This window comes from Pogona vitticeps, chromosome 14 (assembly GCF_051106095.1).
Source record: "Pogona vitticeps strain Pit_001003342236 chromosome 14, PviZW2.1, whole genome shotgun sequence".
Classification (NCBI taxonomy): Eukaryota; Metazoa; Chordata; class Lepidosauria; order Squamata; family Agamidae; genus Pogona; species Pogona vitticeps.
In genome coordinates, this window is record NC_135796.1 from 12,422,127 (window position 1) to 12,446,019 (window position 23,893).

At 44.1% G+C, this 23,893-nt stretch overlaps 1 protein-coding gene across 19 annotated transcripts in view; it reads right to left on the bottom strand.

The window, feature by feature from the left end:
• Positions 1 to 23,893, bottom strand: part of ARVCF (ARVCF delta catenin family member) — a 456,576-nt gene that overhangs the window by 171,388 nt on the left and 261,295 nt on the right. Inside the window, exon 2 of one of the 19 annotated variants that reach the window (XM_078381685.1) lies at positions 334 to 452. The exons of 17 other annotated variants lie outside the window; for them this stretch is intronic. In XM_078381685.1, coding sequence (XP_078237811.1) covers positions 334 to 447 — 114 coding nt within the window. In that variant the 5' untranslated portion in view covers positions 448 to 452. Of the gene's footprint in view, positions 1 to 333; positions 1,494 to 23,893 lie in introns of those variants that run through there. One more of the 19 variants, XM_072983705.2, reaches the window with a different exon arrangement.

A 23,893-nucleotide genomic window follows, 5' to 3' on the forward strand; every position in this document is an offset into this window, starting at 1 on the left:
GTAGATCTCAACCTACTTTCTACTCGCTTCTGCCTTACACCCTACGGCAGGTCTGTGCCAGCCAATACTAAGACCAGGACTTTTGCCGGAAGGTGAGAATACACAAACTCATTTTATGGCCTATCAAGCAAAAACAAATAAAAATACATGTTTTAGCACCCTGTAACACAATGTAGGCTCTTCATAATGAAACTAAATGGTGAAACCTACAATGGACCCTTAGGCAGATCATCCACATTCTACTATCTTCCGCACCCCATTCAAATCTCTCCAAATGCACTTCCGGACCACTCTATTTGCTGACATTTTAATTACATTATTTTCAATGCTCACACTTTCCAAATTGAGATCCATTTTGGGACCCGCTAGGCTGCCTATCCTTTCATCCTGTTTCCTTCCTGTCTGCCCTTCTGAATTCCTCTGTTGCAAAAACTTGCTTCGTGACATTAAACCTGCAGAGAAAAATGGGACAAAAAAAGAGTATATTTTTGTTCTTTTCATGTGCTTTTTGTGACTTTTCTTTTCTTTTTTTTAAAAAGGTGTTTAGAATAAAAATAAAACTCACACTTTGTATCCAAGCTTGCCTGTGGGCAGAGCAAATCTTTAAAGCTAGGCACTTAGACACAAGCACCCAGGAAATCTGGAGCATGCTGGTTTTAAATGAGCACTGGAGTCAGTTTTGGATTCAGCGAGTGACTTCGAAAATGACAGTCCTGGGAGATTTTGGGATGGATCTGCATTCCTAAAGTAACGTGCTGTCTTTTAGAAAAGCCTCTTCTCATCCAGCCCACAGTCTCAATGGAAAGATTAAATCCTTGCTTGGCTCACTAGGCAGATTTCATAGCGTAGCAAGCACATTGCTAGGCTGGCTGGGGTTTGTATTGCTTATTTTACTGTAAATGCTCAAAGAAGGCTATACTGGGTGGGTGGGTGGGGGGGAAGCAGGTGTGAGGCTAAGACGCCTATACTAAATTCATGGAGAAACTGGGTCAGAACTGACAAGGGTTTGTAATGCAACTGGGGGAGGGCTTGGAATTATGCCAAACCACTTCGCTTGGTAACACATGAGCAAAGCAGAAGTCCTCCAGCCCCCTCCCCATTGGCAAATGAGAATTTAGCCTTTGCAGCGTAGGATCCCTTTCCAAACTAGATGCCCAACTAATGGTCAAACGGTGGCTTACAATTCTGCTTACATGGCACATGGAAATTGGAACGGGACACAAACCCCACCCCTGAAAATATGTCTAGCAAAACAAACCATACCCATTTTTATCCACCTTCAGTTTCCAGACGTCTTGAAATCTCAAGCGACTAGACCTCATCCCAAAGAATAGCCTTCTTGTCCCTGCCCTACATACAGTGGTGCCTCGCTAGACTATGAAAATCTGTTCCACTGAAATCGCTGTTTAGCGAAATCATTGTCTAGCGAAAAGCATTTCCCCACTGGAATGCATTGAAATCTGTTTAATGTGTTCCAATGGGGAAGAATTGTCGTTGTCTAGTGAAGAACGGCCACAGGAAAGCCACTTTGTGAACCACCAATCAGCTGTTTATACCGCTGTCTTGCGAAGCTTAGGTCCCAAAAACACCTGTTTGTGAGTGTTACATACAGCACTGATGTTACCTGTCTGTCATGGGTTTGGAGGGAAAGTTCCATCCTATGGGGAGTGGAAGGCGGGACATCAGGAGGAGGGGCTGTACTGTATAAATATGTGAAGCGTGTGTGGAGAGTTTATGAGATGCTGAGAGACACTGGGTTGTGACGAAGCAGCAGCTGGGAAGAAGAAGCTGTTGTGGGAGTCTGTGTGTCAGACAGGGTACTTCTGTGTGTCAGAGTACCAACCTGATAGGTTCAGGTGTCTGTTGGTTAGCCAGAACTGATAGGTTCAGGGTCTGTGCTTCAAGTTAAGGGTTCTGGGTGAACCAAACTGTATGCTTGTATGAGTGAAAATAAGCCACGTTACTTTATTTTATTCACCTGATCGTTTTATTTTTCCATGTGTGTATTTAAAATAAACCTTATTCTTTATTTGTTTGAAAATCCATCCCTGGTCTGTGTGACTTCTTAAAGGGAATGGTTGGTGGCAGCTTAGTGTAACTGTGTGGCAGATCCCAGTAGGTCTGGGTTTGTCACATTGATTGGTGTCCAGCGTGTGGGATACGACTGGTCCAGTTGTCCAGTGGTCCAGCAAAGCCTTGGCAAGTGTGCCCAGAGCAAGGGGGGTCTAGTCAGGGACAGTTTGAGGCGCGTAGGTAATCTTCTAGGTGTACCTCACGGGGAGGTGCGCTAGTAGAAGAACGTGCCAACTGGGGAGACTTAGATTAAGGTGCTCTGAGGCAGCCTAGTTTTGGCGGGAAAAAGCTGAGGCAAAACTGCGTAGTAACAGCGAGCTAGCTTGCCAGCTGAGAGGCCCAGCAGAGGGGGGTAGGCTCTGACTCGATACTGTTGCAAGTAGTGCTGAAGAACAGCAGCAATCTCTATAGGAAAGCTGGTTCTGAGGCAAGAAGGAAAAAAAGTGGTCGTTTTATTTTGAGGCTTGACTTTTAAAGCAGCCTGTTCTGAGGGGGGATTATGCCCTTGACTCGAAGCCAAGTGGCAGACATGAGTGAAGTGAAAGACCCCCAGATTGACCAAGGTTCTGAGGATGAATTTGGCTCAGTGCAGGGTGACAGCACAGGAGAGCAGGACCCAGAACTCAGAAAAATACTCCTAGCCCAACAGCATGAACTGAGGGTGAGGGAAATGGAGGAAAGAATAGAGAGAGAAAGAAGGGAGGAAAGGGAAAGGCAATTTGAAATGGAGCAAAGGGAAAGAGAGAAACAGCGGCAATTTGAATTAGAGAGAGAGAGAGAGAGAATGGAGAGGGAAGAAAGAATGGAGAGAGAGAAAATTGCTCTGGAAAAAGAAAGGATGGCGTATGAGTTAAGAAAATTGGAAATGATGAACCAGAACAATAATAATAATAGGGATTCTGAGGGAGGCCAACTGTCTAAAGCTGACCTGAAGAAATTCCCTGTGTACCACAAGGGAGATTGTCCTGAGGTGTTCTTTTCCTTAGTGGAAAGAGCGTTTGTGGACTTCTCAGTGAGGGAAACTGAGAAGATGACCATCATGCGATCTTTAATCAGTGGTAGCCTGGCTGAGGTTTATGCCGAGATGCCTGAGGAACTGATGAAAGATTTTGCAGAGTTTAAAAAACTGGTGTTTGCCAGACATGGGATAAATGCAGAGCAGCTGAGACAAAGATTCAGGTCCCTCACCAAGAAACCAGAACAGACTTTTACCCAAGTGGGGGCCCAATTGGTGAGGCTGCTTGAGAAATGGCTATCGCAGGAAGGGACAGAGACCTATGAGCAGCTTAAAGACTTGATAGCACTGGAACAGTTCTATTCAGTCCTGCATGGGGAATTGAAATTCCAGGTGAGGGAAAGGAAACCGAAGTCTGTGGCAGAAGCCGCGGAGGTCGCAGATTTTATTTCCCAAATAAGAAAGCCCTTGGGTGAGGGGAAATCTGTAGGTAAACCCAAAGAAACCTACAGCAAGTACTCTCAGGGACCAGGGAAAAGCCAGCAAGGGGGAGGGGCCCATGGTGAAGGGAAGCCCTCAGACATGAAACTAAGACCTCAGATTTTGGAGGGAAAACCAAAACAGGATGAGAGAGAATCAAAATACACCAGAAAATGTTATTTCTGTCAGGGAAAGGGTCATCTAATCTCAGAGTGTGAGAAATTAAAGCAGCTAAAAGGAATGGTGCCTAAGAATTCTAGTGGGACCAAGCCAAAAGCTGTGTTCTGTGTCCAGAAAGAGCAAGGCTCAGTGTCACTGAGGGAGCCTGTTGCCATGGCTACTCAGTCTGGAACAGCTACCTCTGCTGATCAGGCTGAGGAAAATGGTCCTCTTGTGGAGGTAAAGCGCTGCTTGCTGGTGAAAACAGATTCTCAGTTGTTTGAGACAGCTGGGGTGGACGTAGGAATACTTGACCGTCAGTATAGGGGGCTGCGGGACACTTGTTCCCAGGTAACCCTGTGCCATCCAGATATCATCCCTAGGGAGTTTATAATCCCAAATGAGAGCATGAAGGTGGCAGGGATTGAGGGGCAGGTAATCTCTCTGCCAGTAGCAGAGGTACCTGTCAACTTTCGAGGCTGGAGGGGAGATTGGCGGATAGCGATTTCATCGACTCTGCCAGCAGCCGTGCTCGTGGGAAATGACCTGGCTGAACATGTGAAACGGGTGCTAGTGATTACACGCTCCCAAGCCACCACAGAGACAGTTCAGGGGGGTAATGATGAGCCAGAGGCGGAAGCAGAGGGGAGTTCAGAAGCTGTGGTGGAAACCTTAACCACAGACAGCAGATTTGGACAGGAGCAAAAGGCAGACGCCACTCTCCAAAAGTGTTTTGAACAGGTGACTGACGCCCAGCTAACACCTGAAACCCCAGTGAGATTTCTGGAGAAAAAGGGGATTTTATATAGAGAGACCCTGAGGAATATCTCAAAAGGGGGAGATGGGATCAGAAGTCAGCTGGTGGTACCTGAAAAGTATCGCCCCATGATCTTACAAAGGGGTCACTCTGACATGTTTGCTGCACACTTAGGGGTGAAAGGGCCCCTTGATTTGATCAAACAAAATTGGGAGCAGATCACCCAGGATGACCCACAAGACGTTGTGACTTACATAGACACCTTGATGAATGACCTAAGGAGAAATCTAGAGCTGGCAGCAGAAAACCTGCAAGCTCAGAAGGTCAGACAGAAAACTTGGTATGACCACAAAGCTAGAGAGAGGCACTTTGACCCAGGGGAGGAAGTGCTTTGGCTTAGGCCCTGCAGAGAGAATAAACTGCAGCTCAAATGGGCAGGACCATATAGGGTCATTTCCAAGATGTCAGACCTGAACTACCTAATAGAGCAGGAGGAGAACCAAGCAAGGAGGGTGGTTCATGTGAATGCCCTAAAACCCTACTACAGAGGGGAACAGAGGGTTTTATTCGCGATAAAAGCAGCTGAGAGTGAGGAAGCTGAATTACCCTTCTGGGAGGGTAGAGGGGAAGTAAAATACAACCCAGAGGAGGTAAAGATCAGTCCTGCACTCACCCAAGACCAGCAGCAAGAACTAAAAATGCTGCTTAGTAAATATCAACAGGTGTTTTCCAACAAGCCGGGGATAGTGAAGGGAGTGATGCATCGGATCCACACAGGGGATGCACCCCCGCAGGCAGTATCCCCATACCGAGTAACGGGACCCTATAGGGACAAGGTGCGGAAGGAGCTGGACGAGATGCTGAGGGAGAACATAATCGTCCCCTCTTCTAGTCCTTGGTCCTCTCCGATAGTCCTTGTGGACAAGCCTGATGGGAGCATTAGGTTTTGTGTCGATTACAGGAAATTAAACCGTGTAACCACTCCTGATGCCTACCCAATGCCCAGGCTAGACAACCTGATTGAAACCATAGGGGGTTGTCGGTTCATCTCATCATTAGACCTGGTAAAGGGATATTGGCAATTAAGAATTGATCCCAGGGATCAAGAAAAGACTGCCTTTTGCAGCCCTTTTGGTCTCTATGAGTTTCGAGTCCTGAGCTTTGGTCTCAGAAATGCACCAGCCACATTCCAAAGGCTGATGGACCAGACCTTGGCAGGGCTCAGTGACTTTACAGTGGCCTACATTGACGACATAGGGATCTTCAGTAATACCTGGGAAGATCACCTGATACACCTGGAGTTAGTGCTGCAGAGGTTAAGTGCAGCAGGGCTAACAGTAAAGGCCAGCAAGTGTCAGCTGGGTAGCCCAGAAATAAAATACTTGGGTCACATGGTAGGGGGAGGAATGATAAAACCCCTGGAGGCCAAAATAGAAGCAGTTCGTGATTGGCCTAGACCCAACACCAAGAAAAAGGTCAAATCATTTCTTGGGTTGGTGGGCTACTACAGAAAGTTCATCCCGAGGTTTAGCGAGATTGCGGCTCCGCTGACCGATCTGACGAGGAAGAAGGCTGATGACCGCATCCCGTGGACCAGCGACTGTGAGGCGGCGTTCCAGAGGTTGAAGGAGGCGTTAATCAACTATCCCGTGCTGCGCGCTCCAGACTTCGACCGGGAGTTCATCATCTACACCGATGCGTCTAACAGCGGGGTAGGAGCAGTTCTGTGCCAGGAGGATGAGAATGGTGACCAGCATCCAGTGTCCTACCTGAGTAGGAAACTTCAAAAAGGTGAGAGACATTTGGCAACCGTGGAGAAGGAGTGTTTGGCCATAGTCTACGCGATCCAGAAGGCCAAGCCTTACATCTGGGGAAGACATTTTATTCTGTGTACTGACCATTCACCATTGCAATGGTTAAAGACAATGAAAACCCACAATAGCAAACTTATGAGGTGGGCTTTAAACCTACAGGACTATGACTTTGAAGTGAAGGTGGTCAGAGGGTCAGTGAACTGTGTTGCTGACGCCTTATCAAGAAGACCTGAAGAATGAAGACGGCGAAAGAACATGGACTATGTGTATATAATGATGACAAAAGTTAAATGTACCTGGTTTTGAATTTGGTTTGTATGAATAAAGGTAAATTGATGTAATGTATATGGTAAATGTTTAAATGCCTAAATGGTAAATGTTTAACTTAGAATGTAAGTGTAAGTAAGTATTATATGGTATGTATAAATGTTGTTGTGTGTTTTATCAAGGTTGTTTTTTGGTGAAAAGCACGTTAGCTTTCCCCCTACAAAACAACTTATAAAGAGGGGAGGTGTTACATACAGCACTGATGTTACCTGTCTGTCATGGGTTTGGAGGGAAAGTTCCATCCTATGGGGAGTGGAAGGCGGGACATCAGGAGGAGGGGCTGTACTGTATAAATATGTGAAGCGTGTGTGGAGAGTTTATGAGATGCTGAGAGACACTGGGTTGTGACGAAGCAGCAGCTGGGAAGAAGAAGCTGTTGTGGGAGTCTGTGTGTCAGACAGGGTACTTCTGTGTGTCAGAGTACCAACCTGATAGGTTCAGGTGTCTGTTGGTTAGCCAGAACTGATAGGTTCAGGGTCTGTGCTTCAAGTTAAGGGTTCTGGGTGAACCAAACTGTATGCTTGTATGAGTGAAAATAAGCCACGTTACTTTATTTTATTCACCTGATCGTTTTATTTTTCCATGTGTGTATTTAAAATAAACCTTATTCCTTATTTGTTTGAAAATCCATCCCTGGTCTGTGTGACTTCTTAAAGGGAATGGTTGGTGGCAGCTTAGTTAACGTGTGGCAGATCCCAGTAGGTCTGGGTTTGTCACAGTGAGCACGGAGGGAGCTGTCAAAATCGTCATCTAGTGAAAATCAGTTTGCGAAGCAGGGACCAAACATTGTCCAGCGAAATTCCCCCATAGGGATCATTGTTTTGCGAATCGCTATAGCGATAGCAAAAAGCCAATGTCTAGCGAAAAAACTGTCATGTGGGATAACTGTCTAGCGAGGCACCACTGTAAAAGTCAAGGTCTCTCTCTCACACACACACACACACACACACACCGCCGCCACTAACAACAAGAACAATCTTCCACAGATTTACATTTACCTCTTAAAAATATCTGAAGTTTCCTGGGCACATGGCTTTTCATTCCAAGCAGAAGGACAACTTGGAGAAAAGAACAGAATTCCACAAAGCTCAAACTAACCACAAAATAAAAGATGGAAAATAAACATTCCCCTCTCCTTTCAATATTCCCTAGATGTTTCAAAGAACCGCTTTGTAATCTAAGGTTACAGATCCATCTGCTCCTTAACTCATGTTCTTAGCCTTGAGGTTTGGGACATCCAGCCAAAGTGGGCTGAAGGCTTAGCTGTGTAACTCTATGGAATTCCAGGAATTTCCTCAACTGAGAAATGTTTTCTTGATATTTATCTAACATCTTGGCTCCACCCTCTTTTACTCTAGAGTTTTCCAATGGTTTTCAATCCCCTTCTCTCCCTCTCCCCCCCCCCCCCAGATTTTAGACTGGTGCCAAACTCTGTGGGTCAGCCATATTACTGGAAAAGGCAGAGGGGAAGACATTTATGCACTAAAACTTTCTCTCTCCTTGCTCTTGACCAAGACCATAATAACCTAATACTAACTTCCAGGTGCACCACTTACAAAACATGGACAGGGCAGAAACCTACATTTAAAAAATGTGACAAAAACAGTGTGACCTCCAAAACATAAATAGAGCCCAAGGAATTTTTTAAAAAAAACAAGCTATAACAGGAAACACAATTACTTATAAGTGAAATACATTTTGGCACAGTCTATAATACAGTTCCAACACAATAATCCACCAAGAATGGCAACTTCGTGCAAAAACAGGAGAGGGTGTGCATAGGGTGGCCACAGATTGCACATTGCCAAACTGAGGACACACATCATCAAAAAAGAAGAACTTAGGAAATGATTATATATGCTAATGTGTGTGAAGAGATGCAATATTACAGATGATTTTCAGAATTCAAACAGAACTAGAGAGCATCTCTCTCAAGTGGGCTTGACCTTCCTCTTCTGGGTTCTTTATACAGTCATGCCCCGCTTTACGATTACCCCGTTTAACGACGAATCCGCTTGACAGTGAGGTTTTTGCAATCGCAAAACAATGGTTTGAATGTTTTTTTTCCGCTTTGTGATGATCGGTTCCCTACTTCGGGAACCAATTTTTTGCTTTACGACAATCAGCAAACAGCTGATTGTCGGGTTTCAAAATGGCCACCAGCTGAAGAAAATGGCTCCCCGCTGTGCTTAGGGACGGATTCCTCGCTGCACAGGCATGGAAAATGGCCACCCCTATGGAGGATATTCGCTGGACGGTGAGTTTTCAGCCCATTGGAATGCACTGAGCGGTTTTCAACGCGTTTCAATGGTTTTTTTTATTTCATTTGATGACGTTTTCACTCTACAGCCATTTTGCTGGAACGAATTAATGTCGTCAAGCGAGGCACCACTGTATTGGACTTGGTCTGAGCAGCCCATATAATGAACTATGCCTTCAAAAGGTTTGTTAGGGACCATTTTCCCTGAAAGATGATATTGCAACTTCAGTGCAACTCTAGGGTGCGTTTTCAAGTACTACCACCTACTTCATCACATGCAACCTAATGAACTGAGCTGCAGTATGAATCCCCCCACCAAAGCCAAATAAAGTGTATTGCTTATACACCACCCCATAGCACTTAAAGCACTCTCTGGGCAGTTTGCAATTTTAATTATGCCGGCTATACATTTCCCCCCATTCCAGTACACTGGGTATTCAGCTTATCGATCTCGGCAGGATAGAAGGCTGAGTCAATCTCGATCCGGCTACCTAAGTCTGTCAGGATGTGGGCAGAGTCTTGACTGCAGTACTGCAGTTGAACCACTGTGTTACAAGGAACAATAAGCCACATTGGTCTTTAAGTCGCTCCTAGATTCTTTGCTGTGGTTTTCATGCTGTGATAGACTGATGATTCCTACTCTCCAGGAATTTTTCCAAGGATTAGAAAAAGAATCTTAGGTTGGAGGGAGAGGGAAGGAAAATTGAGTTCACTATTTTGTGGGGGGGGGGGGAATGACCTGGCCAAGCATCTGAGGACTTACCCATTTCGTTCCAAAGAAAAAAATAGTCAGCTCCCCACTTCTTCCACATCGCAGTCTGGACACTGCGATCAACAAAAATCTGTACCCTTCAAGAAAATGGCAGCATTTTTATGTAATTAATACTCTCAACTATTCATATACTGTAATTGGGTTTGGCTCCTAATATGGATACTAAAATAGGTCTGACCGAAGCAAATTGTCTCAAACTCTTTCAGTAAGAAGCCAGTCGAGTCTAGCAAACAGAGGGAACTCGTTGACATCAAACAGTAATTGTTCTAGAACAAAATATGAAGGTGTTTCATCACCACCACCATCTTCTGCCACAGCAGATCAACAGTTTTCTGGCCAGCTAAATTTTATCTTTGTGATTTCAGCAAAAAACATGTTCCAACCGCATAGGTGCATATATATACTTATGTACAGAAGTCAAATACCCACAGGCTTGGAGTTGATAAGTAGACCAAATATTTGAAACCCTAGCAAGGAATCTAAACACAGTTTCCCAGAGTCTTGTAGTACGGAACATGAAAGATAATTCCCTGCCTCAGGGGTAAAATTTTAGTGTGGATAAGCACTTGCTGATTCAAATGATGGTATTGTTATCGACGAAGAAGCTATCAAGAGGATCTGAAATGAAAATGTTACAGCATCACTAGCTCAGCATTTAGATGGTCAGCACATGTTAGTTAAGGATGAAACTATGTAATGAACCGGGTCTAAAAAAGATTTTTCAGGGAATGAAGTTTGTAACATTAGTGCAAATTAAGAATCCAAAGAAATGCAGTTCAAGATCCAAAATAAAAGCATAACAAGCATATGTACCTTGGGACCTGTTAGAATGAATACTTTGAGCATTGCCATTCAGAAGAAATCAGAATAAAGATGGCCTGGAGCAGCTTCTTTAAGATGAATAGTGTAATATGGAATAAAACTGGCTTGGATAATATTTATGTACAGTGATTCTGCATTTTTGGTTCTAATGCATGACATAGAACGATGGATTTTAACACTGGTACTTTAGAAGAAGAACAAGCATTTGAAATGTGTATTTATCAAATTATCTTAAGCATATCCTTGATCAAAAAGGCGAACAACAAAGGAGTACTGAAGTAAATGAATAAAAATACATTTTAAAACACATAAAATGAAGAAAGCGGGAGTACTTTGGTCATGTAATGAGGAATGAAAAATATAGTTATAGCTGATCATTTATGGAAAAAAATAAATAGGAAAAGAAGAATAAGCAGAAGAAAAACCTCTTAGATGAACTCCTTTGGAGGCAACACAATTCTTTAGAGCTGCTACATTCGGAGTCAAAATAGCTATGCCAAAGTCAAAATAGTTATGATGACACTCAACCTCCCACAGCGGACCAAAAAGGAGGAAGAGAAGAAAGCTATCATGTTTTCAGATTTCCAAAAGCAATCTGTGTTTGTATGCACATAGGCAGAAGAGTTGAAACAAAGATGAAGAGCCAATTACAATATTGTAGAATCGCAAGTAATCAATATTATGCCATTAACCTTTATAAACAGATACACAGAGAGATAGACTTTCAGCCAATTAGATGCAGAAAAGGATTAAAATAGACATTGCTTCATCTTCTTTGTTATCAGTTCTCATGTTTTACTCTAAGTCACCCAAAGAACTGGTCTCACTAGTGGGTGGCATAAAAAAGTCATGAACTAATAAAGAATGAGTAAGTAACTACACAGGATGCTTAGTAACAACTGTTACTATAGAAAGTTAGCCACCAGGATGAAAAAAATTGTGTATACGTTTGCTAGATTTAATGAAAAAAGGAAAATGGAGAGGAGAGGAGAGGAGGAGAGGGAAGGGAAGGGAAGGGAGGAGAAGGGAAGGGAAGGGAAGAGAGGAGAGGAGAGGGGAAGGGAAGGGAGGGGAGGGGAAGGGAAGGGAGGGGAGGGGAGGGGAAGGGAAGGGAAGGGAGGAGAGGAGAAGGGAAGGGAAGGGAGGAGAGGAGAAGGGAAGGGAAGGGAGGCGAGGAGAAGGGAAGGGAAGGGAGGAGAGGCGAAGGGAAGGGAAGGGAGGAGAGGAGAGGAGAAGAGGGGAGGGAAGGGAAGGGAGGAGAGGAGAGGAGAGGAGAGGAGAGGAGAGAAGGGAAGGGAGGAGAGAAGGGAAGGGAAGGGAGGAGAGGCGAAGGGAAGGGAAAGGAAGGGAAGAGAGGAAAGGAGAGGGGAGGAGAGGAGAAGGGAAGGGAAGGGAGGAGAGAAGAGGGGAGGGAAGGGAAGGGGAGGGAAGGGAGGAGAGGAGAGGAGAGAAGGGAAGGGAGGAGAGGAGAAGGGAAGGGAAGGGAAGGGAAGGGAGGAGAGGAGAGGAGGAGAGGAGGAGAGGAGGAGAGGGAAGGGAAGGGAAGGGGAGAGGAGAGGAGAGGAGAAGGGAAGGCAAGGCAAGGCAAGGGAAGGCAAGGCAAGGGAAGGCAAGGCAAGGGAAGAGGAGAGAAGAGAAGAGAAGAGAAGAGAAGAGAAGAGAAGAGAAGAGAAGAGAAGAGAAGAGAAGAGAAGAGAAGAGAAGAGAGAAGAGAGAAGAGAAGAGAGCCTTAAACAATATTTTTTTCATGCTGTCCTGGGAGAAAGAGGTAGGGACGCCATGTTCAGCCGTGCAGTTACAGTACTTCCCCCAAAAGGATGTGGAAATTGCCACTGTTTCACCAAGTCAAGAGAATGAGCTTTTATGCTGTTTTAAACAATAGGAAGCCTCTCTCTTAATGGAAGAAAAGGCAACTGGCCCTCAACTATTTCTGATTGACTGGGATGACGGGTCTCGCTGACCTGCTGAACTTTTTCCACACAGCATTCAGAAGGCTGACAGCAAAGCATAAATTGCTTTCAGAGAGTTAAAAGCTGGAAAAAAGAGAGAGAAAGGTGGAGAGAGAGCCCCATACTTTACCCTCTTTCGAAGATGCTTTTGAAAAAGGAATCTTAAGATTTAAAAAAAATACACACATACCACACCACACACAGACACACACACATTTTACAGGAGGGAGGAGGAAGGGTAATGAAAATAATATAGAGGAGCAGGAAGAGGACATGAGGGGCAGGCACCTTGAGGCTCCTTCTCCCCCACCTCCATTAGAGGCAGGCTATTTGCCTTGTCTTTCTGCTGCCATACAAGTTGCTTCCAGAGATCAGAAATGGCAATTTGTCATAATGACAAGAAAGACGTCTCTCGGGGCCCTTTTGGCAGCTCATCCCACTTAAGACGTCTGCCCCCCTACGACCCCCATTGCTTCTAGGAAGTCAAGGCGCAAAATAACTACGCTGAACTGTTACATCACAAAAAGTGTCATGAAAGGAGATTAAAGGGTATTATCTTTAGTGTGCGGATGGCATTCTGTAGGGCGCGCATGTCTTAAAAACATTTAATTCAGCAAGGATGAATGAAAAGCTGGGTGACCTTCAGAAGGGAGTAATTATCCACTCCTTTGAAGAGGGGCGGAGGGCAAAGGTGTTGGAGTGGGTGGGTGGGTGGGTTGCGGTATTCATGGCAAAAATGGCAGCATCAAAAAAACAAACAAAGCAGACTTAAAAGATTTGTTTAGAAGCCCAGCAGAACCAGCCAAAACATCTAGGAGAGGACCCTTTCGGCTTAGTGGTGTGCTCTAGAAAGCCATTGTATTTCTTCAATACAAGCCGAATCAAATTTTTGTGAGATATCAGGGAAGTTATTTTTGAGGACTAAAACTGGCCACCATCCATGCTAGTTAGAGGGATTTAGGTAGTTGGAGTCTCCACAATTAAGGTTCCCAAGGTACTCACTCTCTGGTCACTCAACTACGTGACAACATAACCTCCTTCCTATCTCTCAAGCTCCTCCTAGGTGTAGACTTCCTTGCTCTTGCAGTGGGATTGCTGTAGAACATTTGTCCCCAACCTTGGGCCTCCAGATGTTCTTGGACTGCAACTCCCAGAAATCCTGGCCAGCACAGCTAGTGCTGAAGGCTTCCAGGAGTTTTAGTCCACAAACATATGTACAGCGATTATGGAATGGATTATCGTCGTCATGCGGGGCACCACTGTACCTCCATCTCTACCCGTGACTCGAGTCCCCATCCCTGGAAACTTCACCATAAACACACCTGAGATTTTGAGCAAAATCCTTCCTACCGGCTACCTCTAGAGCTCAAGGAACGCATTTGCAAAAAGAAAAGAAAGAAAAAGACCTCTTAGCATTCCAAACACCTTGGAAAGATATCACCAGAAGGCACCTCAAGACTACTCCCACAGACTATTGCCACTATTTCTGTTAACAGGAATTTTTCCACCGTTCTCCATCTCCTGCTTAGGTCATTCATGCAAACAGACTTGCAGTTCAAATACAAACACACAGAAACCCAGATAAGTCATTTGCTAATTCTTTCCTTTATCAAACATACCTCACCCCATGAGCCTCAGTCTTGGTTAGGAATCACAATTCACTTGATGGGAGTTTGTCCCATTCGTCAGGGCTGAGTGAGTTTGGGGCACAAACCCAATGGGAGCATTCTGTTCATCAAAGCCCACGAGTTTCATATAACACAATTCTGTCCACGTTCATTCAGAAAAATAACTCTTATAATGTTCAATGATACTTAATTGTATATTTAGGATCAAGACCTTAAGGAATTACACACACACACACACACACACACACACACACACACACAGAGCAGGGTAAAAGGCACTTGTTAATATATATATAAATAATATATAAATAATGGGAGCTGGATACAAATGGCAGTATATGGAAAGCATGGAATATATACTGCATATGGAAAGTGTGGAAGTTAATAATACTTTCACCTACTGCTCTACTTCCAGAGAAGCCTGAAGGGCTCAATCGTGGCAGATTCCCATACTGCGTTTCTCCAATGCAAACTCTACCCAACCCCAAATCTCCAAAAGGAAGGTATTAACAGTACAGTGGAAAGCTCAATTATATAGGCACGAGACAAGTACATGGCTGTGCCAGCTCTCTAACTCAAGTTTTACCCAGAAATAATTTAGAATGCAATACTATATACTATAGCCTGGCATAGGCCCTACTGAATTCAAAGGATTTTTGTTTGTTTGGAGCAGACATGTATAGGACTGCAACTTTCAGACAGAAAAAAAAAAAGGAGGGGATGAGGGTTAATCACCCACGTTGCCAGAGTTTGGGCCCCCGATCGAAATCTTCTGTTACGGTTTGCTTGTAGCTCTACATACTAGTTTGTGTAGAACTGTATTGCTTCTTCAGTGCTCCCTGTTTCATTTTGGCTCCTGGAATTTAAAAAGTGTTTGACAGCTAAGGTGAAGAAGAGGGCCAAGCTTGTGCCCTAAGGAACCAATCTAAATTCTCCCCTCAAAGAGCGGCTTCAGGTCAGTCAATATGTTCTTTTCAGTATTAAATCAGACAGTAAAAGATAACAGTAAGAAGCTCCTCTAGAAAGGAGGAAATTAGGAACTTGGACTCAAGAAATCCATCATCATAGGAGTGCTCAGGTTGCTAAGGAGGAAATCATACCACTTTCAATTTGTTTGTTTCATCCCTGGGCACAATGAAGCGTGCGGTAGATGTCGGAGGAGAGAAAGCAGTTTTCAGGCTGAACTCCTCAGGCTGTGAAGGTACATCGAGGAAAGGGACACCGGATCGAGGAAGTGTTGTGGAGGTGATAAAACGAGGGCGAGCCTGCCTTCCGCTTTTCTCGCAAATAACAGTGGAACTAACGGGACAGTGTGGCTTCTGCAATATTTGTTTCATGGCAACGAAAGACCCAGCGGCGACATCATGCTCCCTCAAAATCATAGCTCATGGAAGTAACACAATCTGTCTCTGTGACATTTAAGCCCAATCGATATGTTCTTTCTCTGAGCTGATTGGATAGCTCAGTGGTTTACGTATCTGGTTGGGAGTTCGATTCTCCACTCTTTTCCCAGGGAGAAGGGCCTCAAGTGTGGTTTGCGCAAGCTGTACACTCACAGGGCGCCCAGTTCTTCGAACTCCAGTCGTCTAAAAGCAACTTTACCAAGTTCTGTAGATATCAAAGCTAAGAAAATAATATGTTTCTGCCTCTTATTTGGAGATTACAGCACTTGTAGTATTTGTCTTTTATTTGTTGATTGGTTTCATTTTAATCTTATTAAGCCACAGGGAATCAAGAATTCGCACAGATCTACCCAAAATCTCCACCAGCAGATCCTTGATCTACCTGCTGCAGAGTTTAAAATTTCTGATTCCTCTAATTCCTCTAGCTGCACAGCAGAAGTGCAGAAATTCACAGAGCAGAATTAGCTTAAACCTCTCCAGAGTAGACTACCTCTTTTCTCATTAACTGGCTACTAACGAACAAACGAACGAACGAACGAACGAACAACCGACCGACCGACCGACCGACCGACCGACCGACCTACCTACCTACCTACCTACCTATCTAGTCATCGAAGCAACCAACATGAATTTGACCCAACTCTGGGAGGCAGTGGAAGACAGGAGGGTCTGGTGTGCTCTGGTCCATAGGGTCACGAAGAGTCAGACACAACTTAACAACTAAACAACAACATCTATCTGTCTATCCATCCAATTTGTATCCCGCTCCCATTAGTGTCACAGCACTAATATGGGCAGGTTACAACATGTAAAATAAAAAAAAATAGAAATATTAAAACCAATAGCAATAAGGCTAATTTTTTTTAAAAAATCAGACTTATAGTCTGTTGAATGGTTTTATTTTAATCTTATGGTTTGTCATGTTTTATTATTATGTTGTAAACCTCCCAGAGTGTTGTCTTGCACTAAAGGGGCCAAATATAAATCTAATGAAAATAAATAAAAGGATACATTGATGCAATCAAACCCTACAAGGACAAAATGCACAGTCCGTTCATCTTCCCGGATCAGTAATTTTGTGCAAGAATTTACAGAGTTACCGATGACCACTTAACAGTTAGGGAAATAAATTGAAAATAGGATGATCACAAACATCTACAATGGAACATTGTGTGGCCCTGAGAAAACAGTACAGGATAATCACAGCCTTCTGTTAAAGCAATTGTGAACAAAAACCTGGAACAGATATTTTAAAGATGTAGTTTTTTCAGAATTTTGGAAACAGAGGTTGCTATTAGAACTTAAAGAAACCTGTTCTCAAAAATCCAGCTCCTAATCTTTGTATCTTACAGGCATATGTAATTTTCAGTCTTTCTTTCATCCATAATATTTTGCACACTGCTACAGTTTGTCCAGGTGTATTTAAGCGGCTTGCTCACTCAATGAAAATATTTTTTTGCTGACTTCTTATGTTATTTCAATAGCTATTACTGGTAATCTAATATTTTCTGCCATTATGATATTTCAAGATGGAAGATGCACACAAACTCCAAATGCAAATCAGAAAACATTTTATAAATAGTATATATAACAAATGCAGAATGTACACTTGTCAATTTCACACCAGCGCTAATGCATCTTTACATCATGAGTACATTGTATTGCCTAGAAAAGATCCCTTAGGACTAACATATTTTACAAGATGTGAATTCTTGCCGATCTTCTAAAACTATGTAATCCATGTGAAGAAAGATTTGCTGAAAATGTGTATATAAAATATTAGTGCTCAAGATGCTTTCCAAGAAAACAGAGCACTAAACAAATCAGCTCCAAATGAAGTAATTTTAATACTACACCAGTTCAGGACCTCCAGCTGTCCAGTCTACTTCCAGCATAGAGCGAGCAGACTAGACTCCAGATTTTCTGGTTGCCTCCAGCACAGAATGGGTATAAAGCAAATCAAATAAAATTATAAAACCTATAGCGGGTTATAATTTAATTATGCGGACTACACATTGCACCCTGGCCCCAGTGGGCTGAGTATTTAATTTACCAATCTTTGAAGGAGGGAAACCTGAGTCAACCATGAACTTATCGGGATCAAACACAGGTTGTGGGAAGAGTCTTGACTGCATTACTGCCATCTAATTCCTGCAGTACAAGGTTTCCAGAGGCACAGTCTTTCTTTGCCATAGAGTATACATTTTACTGGAAGCCTGAGCTACCACTTTTAGGTTTACCTGGCCCATATCAGGCACCCCAAAACGGAAACCCAAGCATATACTGAATTGGGCTATATCTGGGAACGTCTGAGAAAGTGTCAGCAAATCATAGTCATAGCTCTTAAAATATTTAGTCAGTTTCTCCCTTCTGCAAAAGGGTCTACAAATGCAAATTTAGTCAGTTTTTACAAAACGATCCTGAAAAGTTGGCTACTGTTCCAAGGACGAAACTGATCTTGTACAAGTTTTGAGGCAGGATTCAAACTTAGGGCTTCCAGTTCACTGGTCTTGTTTATACAGAGTAAAATGATTTTCAAATACCAGTTTAGATAACATTTCAGTCATATTTGGAAAGGCAAGAAAGGCAATCAAGACTTAGGCAGGGAGAACAGAGGCCTTGAAGTAGCCCATTCACAGCTGCCCCATGGACTGGCAAAAACTCTCATGTGTCCCCAAGCAGGTGTCTTTTCTAGCCTTATTTAGTACAGCGGTGCCCCGCATGATGAGGATAATCTGTTCCATAGAAATCGGGGTTTAGCGAAAACATCGTCTTGCGAAAACCGTTTCCCCATTGGAATGCATTGAAACCCGTTTAATGTGTTCCAATGTGGAAACATCATCGTCATTTTGCGAAGATCGCCCATAGGGAAGCCATTTTGTGAAGTGCCGATCAGCTGTTAAAACGGTTGCCCTGCAAAGCATTGGTCCCGAAAACACCCGTTTTGCAAAGCGCTGATCAGTGGCAAAATCGTCATCTTGCGGAAATCAGTTTGCGAAGCAGGGACCCAAACATTGTCCAGCGAAAATCACCCACTGGAATCACTGTTTTGCGAATTGCTATAGCAATCGCAAAACCTCATCGTCATGCAGATTCATCGTTTTGCGAGGTCATCGTCTAGCGAGGTACCACTGTCATGCTGGTGACAAAACTGGAAGACCACCTGCACATAAAAGACGTGTTCTACCATTGCTTTATCGCGGTTGGCTCAGAAGAGGGCTACCTGGCAAAGTCAGTTCCAACTGCCGGCCCCATAACTGTGGGCTCATGACTCCTAAGTGAGGGTGCAGAAAACACAAGTCAGTAGCAAATGTGTGAATGGATACTGTTTTCCTCTCCAGTGAGATCCGAAGCATGGGTGAAGGCCCTCACTTGAAACATTTCATCTATTTTTAATTCCTAACTAGCTCGGCGTACACTGGCACTAGAGGCAGGCAAGTCCCTTCAGACACACATGAGGATGGAAATGTAGCCAGAAAACGGTTCCTATTAAAATTCCATTGTTTCCCTTGTTAGTCCCTATCAGAAAATATGATATACAAATGGCAATGATCTCACAGATTACAAATTGTACCTCCAGAGGAAAACACTGGCTCCGCGTTGGGCATCCATGAAAACAGGTTTAAAAGATTCTTTCACCCTTTGCATGAAAGCATCAAACAGAGCCTTTGGTGGTTTGTTTTTTTCCTTCCTGGTGCTGTGGAAATTTCCAGTGGTCATTGAAAAAAATGAGATGCATAATACATTTGTGTACAATTATTACAGAAGAGCCTTTTAAAAAAAGCAATTACCTCGGCGGTAAAGCATTTTTCAGATCTGTACTGTCAAATATTGTAGAACAGAATATAGAAGTGGGTTGATTACTCTCCCTTTGTCAGAATTACTTTCTTGCTGAGAACTTTGCCAGATACAAGAGAAATGGTGATTAATCCACCCGTCTACCCAGGTGCAGTCAATTCTTTTAATGCATTCTATTCAGCACTTTAAAAAAAGAAAACTAGCATTATGCACGGAGAGGTGAAGATACTGGACTCTTCAATAAGAGGGCAGGCAGCCCAGCTGAGCAGCAGAACACAGACTTTGAAGGCAAAAACACAGAGGGGGGGGGCTCCCACCATCTTGGTAAGACCTTTCCCCACCTTCTGAGACCCTGGAGAGTCACTTCCAGTCAGTGCATTTACCTGACCTGGTATGTTGTTGTTGACACAGACGGTCAAGTTGCCAATGTCCAAAATAGTCCTGCTCAGCTCTTGTAAATGCAAGTCTGTGGCTTCCTTGATGGAGTCAATCCAGCTCTTTTTTTTTTTGTCTTCCTCTTTTCCTGCTTCTTGGATTCCCTTTCTTGGAGGCACACTTCAGTATGGGTGTGGGTGTCTAAGCATGCTGGATAAACCATCAGGAGGCAAGACTCCTGTTACGAGCCCGGATTCCTAGCGGGGTTACCCTAGACCAGGGGTTTTAAACTCAATTTACCTGGGGGCCGCTAGAGGCAGAGTCTGGGTGAGGCTGGGCCGCATCAGATTTTCCGCCAAGCGGAGCAAGAGCCCGAGGAAGCCGCCCAGGAGTTTCCTTAGCCGACAGACAGGTGGGCTGGCTGGCAGGCTGCAGTTCTGGATGTTCAAGAAGTGCTGTCTTGGGAGAGAGCCGGCGAGCGAGGCAAAGCTTTTTTTTACTCTTGACAGCAGAGGATGTGTGGGCACTTTGGGGGGGGGCAGGCAAGGCGAGGGCCACAAACTATCATCTGGGGGGTCGCAAATGGCCCCCGGGCCGCATGTTTGAGACCCCTGCCCTAGACGGAACAGTCACAGCTGAGACACCAGACGAAGAAGCATCCACTCCCTTCAGGAGTAACAACCACATCAGCAGAAGAGATGAATAGCCCTTAGGGTGATGGAGGTGTGAGGGAGTTAAAATATATTACAGGGGCAGTGAATACGACTTCAGCATACCCATTTTTTTGCAGGGGACAGAGTGATGGACTAAGATTCAAGAGGCCTGGATCCGAATGCCTTCTCAGCTCTGGAAACTCAGCCTGGTTGTGGAACTGGTAAAAAAACCAAAAAACTACCCTTTAAACATCTCACGTACCTATAAGCCTTACTATGGTCACTTGATGGCATATAACAAGATATTACCTCCCTCCAACATTCTTAAGAATTTTGCTCTACTGAGTAAGGGTGAAAATATTTAGTGAGCTCGAGAAATGTTAAAACATATTTGGGAGGTCTTGTGCCTTAAAAATGTGAGAGCTCAAGATGCTTTAAAAGCCAAGAACAATGCTGAAATCCTTAAAACGTCTCTGCTCTGAAGATTAACCTAGTGTGGGGAGAGAGCCATTTTCACTACCCAGACCCTCTGAAATTGACACAACTCACGCTAGCATTGAGAGAGACAGAGAGAGAGATGGTGGAGCACCATTCAAAGGAAATCTTGAGTTTTGCACAAGGTTAAATATATCTTTATGGGGGGGGTTGGACTCTTAAGAAGAGGCACCCCTATAAATGCCACCCCAGTAGCTCAAAGGAGGATGGAACACATTTAGTGGACACAAAAGGCTAAATGGCTGTTCGGCAGGATGCTAAATTGAGGAAGGAGAGGAATTGTGTATCCCAAAAAAATAGGGGCATGGCCAGTTAAGCTGACAGCAACCCTAAATAAGAGCATTTCAGAGGGCACCTTTTTAAAAAGTCAACTTGCAAAGCTCTAAATCCAACGAATCCACCTCCCTCGTCTTCCCTCCGTCTCTGCTTACAATCCAAGAGGCGTCTTTCTGCCATGCCTGCTGCACCTGGCAGAGCTCACACCGTGACATCACTTTATGGGTCTCCTTCAGGGGAGGCCTTTGAAGTCATTCGTTGTTAAAAAAATATTGGCTAGCCGCCTCCAGGGCTCCTTCCATTTCTTGACAAGGGAGCTTTCCCTCATTGATCCGCTGTGTCAGGGCAGGCAGAGAACTGCTAACGGTCTGGCGTTCGCCTCCACCCTTGTCCCCTGTCCCTTGCTCGCTGGAAAGGCACTTTCAAATTAAAAATATAAAACACTCGTCAGATCCATTTAACGCTTGTGGGCTTGGGAGCCCTCTCGAAATGACCAGCTTCTATTTCTGCAATGGTTAAGATTTTACAGGCATTGGGGGATTCTAATGTTTGTTCTGTTATTTTTTAGTGTTCTTTGTGTTTTGTAGATCTGCTCTTCATTTGTTTATCTGTTTACTCTGCAATTCATCAACTGTAATCTGGGCAAAAGACTAAATCACAAAAGTGGATGAATGCTATAAATTACAGAACAGGGCGCATCTGAGCACATACTCAGTCCAAGAATTTGTGCCTTACACCAGGAAAAAAAAAATCAACACATCCTTTCACATACAAAAAAAAAAAATCAATTTCTGTCCACCCCCTGCAAGCATTAATCTTCAGTAATCCAATTAACTGAGGGAGAGTGCTTTTCATAATTGTTATCATTAAGTCTCGGGGAATCGGGAATTCTCACAGATCTACTGGAAATCCCCACCTGTAGATCCTTGATCTACTTAGTTGCAGAATTTTGGATTTCTGGTTAAATTCCTTTAGCTGCACAGCAGAAGTGCAGAGATTCGCAAAGCAGAAGAGATTCAAGTTCCCCACAGTACCCCCCTTTTCTCATTAACTGGCACTTACAGTCTCAATAATTCGATCAGTAGAAGAAAGAATAAAAGGTTTCATTACAGATCAAACAGCAAAACAGACACACCCAACTGGCTTGTTTCAACAGGCCTCAACGGGGGGGGGGGGGGCACTCAGCAGAAAGACAAGGCTCTCTTTGAATTCAGACAAAGGGAATTACCATATTTTTCCATGTATAAGACTATACTTTTGTCTAAAATCTTTAGACTAAAAATTGAGGCTCGTCTTATACACAGAAGTAAGTTGAGGAGAGAACAAAAACAAGTGGAGGGGAAAGCCGGGATCAAAGCAATCCTGCAGCACTTTGATCCCTGCTTTCCCCCTACACTTGATAAACCCCACTTATTTTTCTTAATTTGGGATTAGAAAAATGGGGGCGTCTTATACACGGTGGTGCCTTATACGTGGAAAAATATAGTAACTATTGGCTAGCGCTAAATAGACTGACAATCATGCCAGCCCTGAAAGGTAGACTTTTGTGAGATCAGAGCCAAACAACGCACTACGGTTAAGAGGATGCCAGGCATCCGAGGCCAACAGAAGCTGGAGGCCAGGAGTTGAGCCATTAAGCTCTTTTATAGCCAGGGCGAAGTCCCAAAACAAAACAGGGAGGTTTAACGGTTCTTTCCATTAAGAAGAAGCAAGGGCCAACATGGTTAGAAAAGTCCACAGGGAAGGCTAAACTGGGGGACAGCCAAGCTTTCAAGTCAGCGGCACACAAAACCAAAGGTAACTAACTGGTTTTAGCCTCCTCCTGGGTCACTCACATGGCTACAAGTGCAGACGGTCCATTCTAGAGAAGGAGGTTGGAGCTAGCAGCCTCTGAACCTCGTCCATGTCCATAAACCCAGGCCTGCTGCTGGCATCTCCCTCTAATTTTCAACCACTGACATATATTTTAATGCTAGCATTTCAGGGGCAGAAAATTAGTCCCTTGCGAAATAATCATATCACATTCCAAGCCTTTGCTACCATTTTACTGCTGTAATAACACACTGTCAAAAGCAAGCTGTTCTGGCCACGGAACAGATGTCTGACCACTGCTAAGGTGGATAAGTGCCCAGGCATGATCGTGGGGACCACATAAACGGCAGCTCTTGTTTCTTAATGTGCAGCTCTTTTCAAAAATGTAGTTGGCCTTCAGGAAGGGAGGCTATTCAATCAATGGATCAAGGTCAATGGATATGAAAGAGACGTCATCTCACAGTCCCACTGCTTCTGTTTGCCCCCCTGTTTTCAACACTTTCCCCTGTCTTGCTCATCACACCTTTTGGGGGATGGCAGGTAGCAATGGTAGCCAGGATGGGGACCCAAGTTGTGGAACTTGCAGTCAAGTTGGATTTAAGTCACACCAGGGACTCAACTATGATTTGACTCGGTGGTTGTTGCTGTTTTTCCCCAATGACTTGGACTTGATCAGAGCATGCCAGGCCCTCCCGTCTTCCACTGCCTCCCCGAGTTGGGTCAAATTCATGTTGGTTGCTTCGATGATACTGTCCAACCATCTGGTCCTCTCTCGTCCCCTTCTCCTCCTTTCCCAACATCAGGGTCTTTTCCAGGGAGTCTTCTCTTCTCGTGAGATGGCCAAAGGATTGGAGCTTAGCTTCAGGATCTGTCCTTCCAGTGAGCACTCAGGGTTGATTTCCTTCAGAATGGAGTTTCTAGCTTAGACATCTTAAAGGACAACTTGACAAAAGGTTTATGGACATGTCTGTGACTGAGAAATCTTATCAATAGCTGCATCAATGGTTACACATAATCACCAAGTCAAGAGACAGAATACAAGCTGCTCCAGAGCAACAAGTCTATCATTTGGCTCTTAGGTGTCT